Source organism: Megalops cyprinoides, chromosome 5 (genome assembly GCF_013368585.1).
Source record: "Megalops cyprinoides isolate fMegCyp1 chromosome 5, fMegCyp1.pri, whole genome shotgun sequence".
NCBI classification, from domain to species: Eukaryota; Metazoa; Chordata; class Actinopteri; order Elopiformes; family Megalopidae; genus Megalops; species Megalops cyprinoides.
The window spans coordinates 30,859,978-30,872,125 of NC_050587.1; the positions used below are offsets into that span (position 1 = coordinate 30,859,978).

General features: G+C 42.1%; 1 protein-coding gene across 3 annotated transcripts in view; it reads right to left on the minus strand.

The window, feature by feature from the left end:
* Window positions 1–931: 931 nt before the first annotated feature.
* LOC118777830 (ras-related protein Rab-3C-like) overlaps window positions 932–12,148 on the minus strand; it is a 40,259-nt gene continuing 29,042 nt past the window's right edge. For all 3 annotated transcript variants that reach the window (XM_036529033.1, XM_036529032.1, XM_036529031.1), the window contains exons 4-5: window positions 6,222–6,346; window positions 932–3,695 (exon numbers count right to left, since the gene is read on the minus strand). In XM_036529033.1, coding sequence (XP_036384926.1) covers window positions 3,505–3,695; window positions 6,222–6,346 — 316 coding nt within the window. In that variant the 3' untranslated portion in view covers window positions 932–3,504. The remainder of the gene's footprint in view (window positions 3,696–6,221; window positions 6,347–12,148) is intronic.

The following is a 12,148-nucleotide window of genomic DNA, read 5'->3' on the forward strand; positions in this document are numbered from 1 at the left end:
TTTCTGATCTTTTTGATGTGCTTTAACTGTGCACATCTTGGAAAGGAATGAGATGACCCACTGCCAAGCCTCTCTGAGCTCTGCTGATCCAGCTCGCAGGCACCAGTGATGCATGCTGACATCATCAGGAGCAGCTAAATATAGGCAGCCAATGGACTCACGGCATGGACTACGCCGGCCAACAGATCTTCTGTTTACGTGAAAAGAAACAAACCAGTCAAAGAGGTTTGGCACCAAGGTCCCTTTACGTGTAAAGAATGTGATTTTGGCACAACAAGCTGATTCCAAATAAGTGTGTAATTGATTGGTTCATTTCTTGTTTAAACTGAGGACAGGCTCTGACTGGTAAATTACACACTGTGCCACCTTCATGCAATGTCTCATTTATCAAAGTATTTGAGAGAGTGGTTAGTGGATGTGAACAACGAATGGCATGAAGACAAACTCAACGAAAAGTTGACAGAGAGGTTAACTTGCCTGCCTATAATTTCACTATGATTAAGACTTGCTTTCACTCTATAACATAAAAACAATTATCATCAGCTCATACCGTATTCTTCAGTGTCCTTTAGAGTTATTGTTTTTTTTTTTTCTATTAATGCTATGGAGATGAATACAGGATTTACTATTATACTGAAGCTTACTTTGAAGGAGCATGACTTGGTTCATTTAGACTTGTAGTAAATGGAACTACTAACTTTGCATGGAGAACATCAACTAGAGTTTTCAAACATTAGGTTCAATATTACCATAAATATAAACAGTGCACACCGTAAGTATTATTTTCCCTCTAAAACTATATTTTGACACAAACTCTAGCCTATAATACAAGATACTGAACAGCAGACAGGAAATATATATATATATATATATATAATTATAATTTATTAAAACTAGCAATTCCTCTTGAATAAATGGTGGATATATATGCAATAATATATGAATGTGAATTCTCTTGCATCTCTTGCATTCATTCATGCATCAGGTTTTTTCTTAAGTCTTGTGCAATTTTTTTGAAAATGCAGTCTCTTTCCCAAATGCCTACTTTAGCACTGGGAGAGAAGCACTTGCTCTTTTGCAGTATTTACAGTGTGCAAATGCAGCATCGGAAATTTGCAAGAGGACTTTTACTGCTACTGACGTTGCCTGAATCTGATCACAGTCACTCAGCTATGATAGGTATACATGGGAACAGATGACTATATACAAGAAATAGGTATTAAAATATTGCACTTTTTGGCCCATTGCACCTCAAAACTAAATTTGAGCGTGCACAAATCAAACAAACAATATAGATATATAAAAAAAAGACAGATCACTCACTATTTCATGCAGCATCTAGATTTCTCAGATTATTTCTACTCAGTTTCTACTTACACAATCACCTGACGAGGCCTAAAACACCATTCTTATTTTCTACAGTGGAATACTTTTGGCACAATTGAATCTCATGTTTAAAAGTTTTCTGGTTGATCTAGAAAAGCCGTTACGTCAAGGAAATGTTAAATGGAAAATTGATGAAAGAATCAGACATTGCAAACCTGTAAGAGAAGCAGGTAAATAAATGAACTTCACATTCTCTTTTATTAAAAAGCTAAAGGGCTTCATTCAGTGAGGAGAGAGCAGACAGACTATTTCTTGGTAATATAAACCCGCAGTATTTGCACAATGCAGACGTTATATCTGGTTAGAGGGATAAAATATTGATGTCTTGACTCATTCCTTCTACAAAAATAGTTGCCCGAGACCTTTCCATGTGCATTGCCTTCATACGGTATGCCAGCCACAGAACATTTATGCAATATCCAGAAAGCACTTCCATTTGGGATTTCTAACAAATAGGAGTTGATTTGAGTTCACTGATTTAAAGACAAAAACCAAAAGCACAGTCAGACAAGCGCACTCACGCACACATATTCGTATAGTGTATAGTCTACAATCATGCAGTACCATATTCTCTAACAATGAAGCAAAACACCAATGAGGATAATCAAATATGGAGAATGCTGAAAGGCCACACATTTTGTAAGGTAGTTTATCTTTTAAGGTACAGTTAAATTGATGGTGGCACCAACATACCCACACACGCGTGTGTACGAGCATGCGCACACACACACACACGCGCACACACACACACACACACACATAGACAATATTCCACACTAAATACGGAGCTGAACAGTTCATCTCAATTAGTCAGCCATAGCATAGTCATATCCTATACAAATACAATATCTTGCCTGGTGTATCCTAACAAATATGACAAATGGATGTCTGTCCAAAAATAAAGAATTATAAAAACTACACTGATAATAAACAATGCACATATTTTCCAACATGTTTTCCCTGTGTAGCATAATTTTCAATATGAAGATTTCAAAGAAATAGAGATGTCAATGGAAATGAACAGTTTTGATCACACTCAATTAATGGCTTTGAACATGGGTGGTGTACCAGTGTGTTGCCATTTTGAATTTTGGTATATTTAACATTTCCTTTGTGAAATCAGAGGATATATATGAAACAGTTTAAAAGTTTAATGTAGGATCCTGCATAAAACAACCATTAACCTTCCATAAGCATCTATAAAGCAGAGGTCAGTCTAACCACCAATGCTCTAAAAGTACTTAAAATTCAGTTGTCAATTAAAGCAAAGCTGTTTTCATTTCATAGACATGATCTTTCATTACTTTCAGGCACCACAAAACTCATGTTGTCTGAGACTTAAAAGAAGTACCATTTGCTTAGAAGAAGGACTAAAACTCACTACATTTAGGCTGAACAGAGGCACACGTGCATGAAAGAAGTAATCACCATTGTTTTCCTCGCTAAAGGTGCTTTTGAATGACTAGATCTGGCTTTGTATTTGAATGTCCAAGCAGAGGTGCCATTTCTTTATTTCTTGGCATATGTAACATATAACTGTTAAATGTAATGGAGGTGGGGCAGGAAAAAGGTTGGTCTATTCATGCAGACTGAGAGCATCGGGAAGTCCCTGCGCGTTCAGTTTAGCTGTGCATCAAGCCTATCGTCCGTGTGTCACCACCACCGGGTGCTCTCGCTTGCGTGTGTTTTCCCTGCGAAGCAGCCCCCTGGGTCAAGCTACTGCACACCTGTGCAAATGAGCCATCACCTGTGACTCGTGGAAGGGGGGGTACGAGGGGACAAACTCATGCAGTATTAATTTCTATCCACCGACTCGCTGAAATCAGTGGTGGAAGCAAAAGGGAAATAAAAGCTCCATAATGCAGGGCTGTAGAAGGATTTGGCAAGGCTACATACAGGATGTACTACAAGGCTGCAGTGTTGCACTACATATGTTAAAACTAAAAATAAAAAATAATAAACCTGCAGAGACAAAACGTACCAGGCACGTTACATCAGAATAGTTTTATTTGTGAAAGTGAGATATGGAGATAATAAATTAAAATTTGTAAGACTATACCTAGGGTTTTTAATATCTTGGCAATAGCACACGTCTGGGATAGCGCCACCTGGTGCCCACTAACAGCCGCAGTTGGGTTGCTGTAGAGGTGGGGGGTTGTCGGTTAGTCTGGCGTTCGGGGTTCCCGTGGTGACGGCGGGGTCAGTCTCTAAACTCTCCGACATCTTGTCGCAGATGATGTCCACCAGGCGCTCGAAGGTCTGCTTGACATTGATGTTGTCCTTGGCGCTTGTCTCAAAGAACTCAAACCCTTCAAGGAGGGGAAGACAAAGAGGTGTTAAAAAGTGTTAAGCAGTGGATACCCTCCTGATCTACAAGATCCCACAATGTCAGGGATCCCCCTAGAGCACACTGTCACCACGGAATCATGTGATATTTCCTCTGTGATATTTTCATTGTGTAATAACCGGGCCTGGAATGATTCCAGTGCTAATCACATATACAATAATACTGTCTGAACACACAGGGGCAAAGTGCATCAGCCACACATCCAGGGACCGCCTTATAAAATCCCCCAGGGAAGTGGGGGATGGGGAGGGATCTCAGAATAAAGTCCCCCTCCTTTCAGCTCCTAAAGACCCACAGTGTTTGCACTGATCAAACTAAAACTGTCAGGAGCGCAGTTTGCCGGAGCAGGTGTTAGCCAATTAAACGTGTTCAATTATCAGCTTGGCTTGGTAGAAGAGGAACCGTCTCTCTCTGTACACTTTCATTTAAACGCAGCGCAGCTCCACCGAGACGGCTGAGGGCACACCCTTCATTTAATCAGCTGTGCCGTGATGAGCCCGGGTGTGAGGAGCACTCACAGAGCCAGCCAACGCTCGGTCCAGGAACGTCCATCCACCTCACAACAATGGGATAGGCTCCCACCAAACTTCTGCTGTGCGAATGTGTGGAAAACAATAATGCCTGTGGATGACAGGCCACACAGGGAATCATGGGAGGACAGCATTTCATATCCCTCTTCCTGTTGGCTCACGCCTGATGACAAGTTATGACTACCCACGAGATAGCCACATCGTTTCCATAGTTGACAAGACTTGTCACACCAGCAGTGTCAACAAAATTATATTATTTGTCCAGCAAATGCCCATACTATATTTTGTTATTACACTTAGACCTTTGACAAATGCTCTTATGCAGAAGAACTTTCAAAACAAAGGTGAAAAGTGCAAATAATCAAGTACATGTATTTATGATGCATGAAAAATGGCAGCCATCACACATTGAAAGTTTAGGTTACTACAGCACTCAGAATGTGTCATAATAATCAAATATTTCAACTGGCATCAAAGTACAATAATACCATTCAGTAATACACAAGAAAAGTCTAAATTAAAGTGTTATAAATAGGTAGGGGAGCAAGCATGCAGTCTGAGGAGTTTAGTCTGCAGTCTGTGGGAGAAGATGGCCAGTGATGCAACTATCTGCTGTGCTCATACCATCACACTGGGACCAGAACAGACAGGGGGCATAACCAGGATTCGGTGCCTCTTACAGCAGATAATATGTTTTCTATGTATACTGATGGATATTTACTGAAGCATGCCTTGCTCAAGGGATCAAAATTGGCACTGTGGGCTTTGCACATGTAAGCTACAAGTAGCAACCCCGCTTCCTATGCTCTGAGGCATATTGCCACTTCCATATGTACAGTACGGCACATAATATCCAGGGAGATGATGCTTCAGCCATTTCTTTTTCATTAATTAATAATGATCTTGTATTAATGGCACTGCAGAAATTCAGTGGAGCTTAACCACTGAGATTTATGCGATCAAAATAACTACACGTTAGCTCCCAATTAATTGTTATTATTTCGGAAGCACATTTATAATAAGAGAGAGAAAAAAGGTTCTTCTTGAATGTTGGGAATTATTCACATTCATATTCATTCATTATTCTGGTCCAATTCTTGCCTATTTCCTTGACATACTGATTACCAGCACTAGGACCAAGTTGTTGGATGCCTATGTGGCTCTTGACCACATTATCTACACACTTAAGAATGTCCTGTTTTCCACGTAACAGCTTCTACTGCCTCTCACTCATACAGACTCGGGAGGTTGATCACGCCATTAATAACTGCCTGCTATTTGTTTTACCCAAGAAATGGCTGAAGGTTCAATACGCCCACATGTAATTAAAGCCCTGAATTATTCACAAGTCCGTAAATAAACAACGACACTGGAGGGTCTTCCAATTAGAGTTTACATCTCCAGGCACCCACGCTGGAGAGCTGCATCCATCCATTTACACAGATATAAGACTGAACGGGAAGTGCACAGAGCATTAGGGGATTCGGGATTTTGCTCAGTGCCAGCCTGCACGAGAGAAGACTGTTTTCTGACTTGGGAGTCGACACAGATACCTCGCCTCTAGTCAGCACTTAAAAAAGGAGCCGCATGGCCACAGCACAGGTCCTTTGCAATGCTCCCATTTATCATTGTACTATTTGCAGGGGGAGGGAGGACTCTCAGAACCCCCCCTGGAAATGGCTTCCACATTGATCACAGGATAAAGAAGTGTGGTGTAGTGATAAGGCGCAGGGCTTTTCACCCAAACGTTGCTGGCTCAATTTGCTGGTGAGACACTGTTGCACCTTTGAACAACGTTCTATACCCACGATTGCTTTGGTTCATATCCAGCTGTATGAAATGGATGGACATCCATGTATGCTGACAAAATAACGATTGGTGAAATTGTTAATAACCTTACCATAATAAAAAAAAATGACCAGGTGCCTGTCTTTTAAGGTAAGGCAGAGAACACTCACCCAGCTGCTCCGCCAGCAGCCTGCCGCTGTCCACGGACACCACCCTCTCCTCCTCCATGTCACATTTGTTCCCTGCCAGGATCACCTGGGCATTGTCCCAGGAGTAGGTCTTAATCTGGGTTGACCTGTGAGAGAGAGAGAGAGAGAGAGAGAGAGAGAGAGAGAGAGAGAGAGAGAGAGAGAGAGAGAGAGAGAGAGAGAGAGAGAGAGAGAGAGAGAGAGAGAGAGAGAGAGAGAGAGAGAGAGAGAGAGAGAGAGAGAGAGAGAGAGAGAGAGAGAGAGAGAACCTCCAGTTTTAACATGGTCGTGCAAAGGAGAGCCTTCACCACCTCTTCCTTACCCTAAGTGCTAATTGTTAATTGATGTCAATCATTGTTAATTGATGGCAATCACGTGTTAATTGTGTGCACTTGTGTTAGTTTGTGTGGGGTACTAGCTTATTGGATCTAAGCCATCTAAGCCACACCTTATTGATTGAAGTCTGACTAAATACAGGTGTGGCTGCTGTTTGTCACTGCTGTGGGCTGTGCATAGGCTGGTTTTCTTGGTTTCTTTGTTTGGTTTTAAAATAAATTATTGGTTTTTAAACTTTTGTTCTTTTGGGCTTGTTTATTGGAGAAGTATCAGCCAGCTTGTCTACAGACCGCAAACCGCACAATGCGTGAAACTTTCATACAGTAAGCCAACATCCTATGGATTATCATTCTTTGCAGTGCCCAGAATGGACTTCCATTCATATATTAGTAGTGTTCACTTATGCATAATACTCAATATGCATAATAGTTTAGTTACTCAGAACTCTACTGCAGATTTGTTTGATATATTAAGATAACAAATATAAGCATGCAAATACCAGCATCATCAAAGGTAAATTGATTGTGAAGGAGGAGGCTTACCCTCCTCTCCAAAAAATACTCATGTTTAATTGTTAATTGTATTTAATTACATATGTGTCCAATTGGGAACCTTGTCTTCACCACTTTGTCAGTAACTGAATGCCATTTCAGTTAATTGCATTGCAAACTGGGGTAGCTGTGTAAGTCACTCCTGTCTAATTGCATGCATATTAAATACAGGTGTGGCTGGAGAGGAGTCACTCTTTGAGCAGTTGGGCTGTGGCTGCACTCAGCATTGCAGGTTCTTTGTTGGTTTTTAGAATAAATTGTTAGCTCCTTTTCATTTTTTTTGTAAGAAACCTTAAGTTTCTCAACCACGATCAATCCACTGTCAGTATAAACAACAATACTTTCTTAGCTTCTAGCACCCAGGGGATGGGTTAAGAGACCTCCTGTATCACCCTATGGCTTGATGCAGTGTGCTGTTCTCTTCTGTTTGAGTGTGCTACATGTATATAAAAGCTTCCTATCCAGGAGGCTCATGCAGAAGTCAGAGATCAGGGGTCAGAGGTTAGCAGCTGCCAGTGGCAGTGGGTCCAGAGGGTTATAGCAGAGGAAGTTTGAAGGGGGGGGGGGGGGGGTTGCTGCCATTCATACTCCCTCCCCTCCAGCCCCCTCCTCTTTGACATTATGGCGAGCTCTTTCTTAGCCAGTCTCCAGCATCTGATGTCTTATCTACCCACATCCACAGCCTGCTGCCATTATAGAATTAGAATTACCAGAATGGTTGCACTCATTCAAATTAATACGGACACAACAAGTCAGTATGATTGGACTGGATAGGATTGTTAATGAATTATTTATGAATGCGAATGGTCATTCTGTACGTACCTACCTTCAAAATGCAATATTGTACAGGACAGGACAGTATTATGCAAATACTACATATATTTATGACGAATCTAGTACTTCTATTCCAGGTTATTTATTTGCTTCTCAAGCCTATTCAGCAAAAGCAACCTGCAGTTTTTCATCTTGTGCATTATGTGGTCCATTTATAGCCAGAGTTTTACAGGAGCTATTGTGATGTGAAGCACCTTGCTCGAGGGAATGTCAGACGCTCTGTTGCGTCTCCCAGAAACAAGCAAGGGCGCAAAAGAAGAGGGTGAGGCGGTGCGACAGGAAGCAGCACAGGACCTGTGCTGCAATGACAGCACCTTCGCTAACTCCGGTATTCCTCTTACATCCGCGGGATACTGAATGGTTTTTGTTCTACTGGCGCGACACACCAGCTGCTACATTCCAAGCTGAGGGAACACACAGAGCAGCGCAAAGTGAGACTGACTCCGGACGTCAAGCCTTGGTTTGGGAGACACAACAAACGGGGGCGCGTTGCACGCGCAGGTTGATTAGAGCCTGGGTGCAAGGCCACATACTCCTGTCGGTGAACTGGTATCATAGCAACGGCGGAGCTGCATCAGTGCAGGCGGGCCTCCTGCGTGGGTGTGAGGATGAATTATGCTTCAATAGCGGCACAATTAGGCTGTCACCGCAAGCGCACAACAAACAATGCCGTGGCATCAAACAGGCTCTGATAGGTGTATCCGAGTCCCATGGATCTCAAAAGAAAATGCCTGATTTGTCAGTGACGTGCCATGGAGAACGTGCCCAGACTGACCAGTTAAATTACACACATCACTGTCAACGCAGATTTTTTTTTTTCCTCATACATATGGTCCAGGTACTCACGTCAGAGCATGTCACATTGAAATTCTGTCTCTACCATCATTGAAGCTGCCAGGGTTCTGATTTGCTGGCTCATTGTGAACTTTTCTGAGGGAGTATGGTCTAAAAGAAAACACCCATAGTCATCACAGGAGCCCAGACAGCACCAGAACCTCCTCCTACTAATTGGATCCTCTGAGATGGGATGAAAGGAATGCAGGAGTTGAATATCTGGTCATTATAGAATGTCTATGCTCCTGGTTTATCTTGTGATAGGAGCTCATCTTAAAAAGCCCATTGGCTTGGGTGGCATGCAGCGGGGGCTGTAACTCGGAGCGGGAAACGAGGCTTGCCGTGGGACAGCTCAGATCGATGACCCTGGAGGAGGATCCCAGATTAAGGCCGTAAAATGGTGCAGAGGCACGGCCACATTTCTGCCACGCTGGCAGGAGATGAGGAGGCTGGCTCCTGACCTGTTCACTCCTCCTCTACTGGAGTGGTGTCCTCATGCCTGTGTGCGATAGTGTGTGTGTGTGTGTGTGTGTGTGTGTGAGAGAGAGAGAGAGGTAGAAAATAGAAAGACACTGTAAAGTGCAATTTGCAGGTATGGAAGAATGAAGAGACAGTTTGCATTGTGTATATGTGTATGTGTGTGTATCCATGTATGTGTATGAGTGGGTATTTAAGTGTGTATGTAAGCACCATGTATGAAATTGAGTCCAGATTTAAATGAACAGTAACAAATGCTTTTCTTTTTATAAATTATTAAAAACAGCATGTGCCCACCTTGTTGTGGAGCTCTTCTACCCAAAGAGCTTGATTCACAGCAAACAATTATTTTTTACATAGATCTTAATTTTGGTTTCAGGGAATATGACCAAATGAACCCCCTGCATACTTTCAGAAAAACTGCTGTCCAGTTGCCACCCTTTTTAACATTTCAATGTATTGATTCACGGCAACAATACGTATGAAATATATGCAACATACACAAAACGTAATAATGTTACACACTGAGAACAGAAGGGAGAGCTTGATAAGTGAGTTTACACGTGTGTGTTTGAGACAGAGAGAGTGTGTGTGTTTGCTACAGTACAGCTGGGAGTGGGTGGACGCTCTGTTGGAGCTTGGACGGAGTCACACTTGAGAAGGACCAGCCTGGTTAAGCTTTGTGTTATTTCTCGCAGAACGTGTCTATTAGTATGCAAATGAGAGTCTGATCAAGAGGGAAAAAAAGGCCAATTAATGGCTGGAGGCACAAATATTAAAATCTTTCTGAGACTAAATGAAAAGCGCAGCGGAGGTCAAGTTCTGCAGGATCAGGACATGAAATATTACACAGAGGGCTGCGCTGTTACCGCTACAGACGACTAAATGTTTCACAAGCAAAGCATCAAGGAACTAAGCAGTATCCATTTAGAAAGGAAATTCTAGATTTTTTAGTTTGGGGAATGGGATCAAATGTGCCCCTTAAGACAGTCCATGCTGTCCAAACAGCATCCCTTTAACCATTTAAATATTTTGACTGGTGGCAATGAAATAGTAACAGCAGTACTTAATAAGACCAACAAATCTAAGGAAACCTTGACAGCTTTCATCCCCACCATCCCCATGCTGCTTTTATGGCTTCTTCTGATCAGTGATTGGCTGGAAACATAAGGCTCTTCTCTAACTGCTCTATGTTGCTCTAAAATTCATTGCTCAGGTCTTGACTGAAGCTGAGAGCATTCAGGGCATAGAGATCATGGTGACATGCTCTCTATGCCCTCTATGCCCATCTCTATGGTGACGTGATCTCAGAAAAACACCCTCTATCACATCAGTAAGATACCAAGTTTAAAAGGCTGCCAGTACGAAAGGGTAAGGTCAAAAAAGGCTCCTTGACAGACAGTGTGCAGTGACACGACCTTAGAAGACCATATTCTGTATATAACTTGCATCACACTGAAGGGTGGACACAGTGCCAGGCCTGTCCACCATGCCACTGGGCGAGTGTGGAGGAAAAACGCATGCATGAGGTTGCTGAAATCGGTTGTTTTATTCCCCTCTAAGGGATGAAGCAAAACAGAAAATAAGGAAGAAACTAAGCAAACCGAAGGCCTCTTATGGACAGGAGGGTTGACACAGAGTCAGTGACTATGCACAGTGGCTGTGTCTACATCTGCCTCCATGTTAAGGCAGTGCCTTTGTAAAAGGACTGATGAAGGCAATGAGCAAAACCTGCCATTGCTGATCAACCACAGCTGTGTGTGCCTGCAGGTGAGGCTGCCACTGTCCAAGGTCCTGAAGGCCTTCCAGGCTTTGAGAAACATTGGGAGAGCCTGAGAGTGGCCACAGATCCGGAGTGCAATGACTGCAGCTTGTTAAATCATTAAATTAAACAGAAACGAAGGAAGGCAAAGTTAATTGACATGTGGCTAGTCGATATGTTATACAGTATGGTAAAAAGTATAATCAGTTTTTTCTTGTTATTACTTGAGCTTAAGGTTTGGTTGGTTTGTAACACAAAGATAGGAAGACAAAACAGGCACAGATACAATGAGTTTAACACAAAGGATTTGCAGCCCACAGTTTCATAATAGTGAGATAACCTCTAAAATATTTCAGATTGAAGAAAGTTTATCATACCCTCTTTACAGGACAATTTCATTTCATAAGTCGTACTTCCTTTAGTATGCACAGCAACCACCATTAATAAGTAATAATAAGTATTGAGTCTGGAATTCAACAAAACAGCATGTAAGATGAGCAGATTCAGGACATCAGGCCGGAAGTTCACCCTGCACTCCCAACTGACAGCACAGGTACAGATAAGACAACCATCTCTCAAGGCATGGAACTGTTACCTTGGAAACCGAGGAGGACTTCTTGAAGCAAGTTTTTAAAAAAAAAAAAAAGTCTGTTGAAATTCTGTAAACATCAGGTGGTGGCAAGTCCTGCCACCTGGTAAAATGTAATATTTCAACAACAGACCTCCCCACCCACTCTCCCTTGTTCCGTTTTGTAGAAATGTATTTTTCAGAGCTTCTGAAGAAGAAAAAGAATTGAATGGAGCAGAGATGAAAACAATCACAAGAACAGAATATTGCCGATGAAAATGGGCCCTTTTGAAATCCAGTTTGTTTCCTTACAGGCTTTTTTTCCACTAACCGCTGCAAAATGATTGGACTGTCTTTCCATAAAGTGATAAAGCCAGGTATGTCTTTGAATGATCTGTTTCCAAGAACAAATGTTACATTATGGATGGAACCCCTCTGGTTTTAAATGTGAAAGGGTTCTTTTTTCCAAAGTAAATGAAAGTTTTCATCTGCTGGGGCCTTTTAAATGGACATTATGCAGGCATTGTACCTGCTGAACACTGCTTAA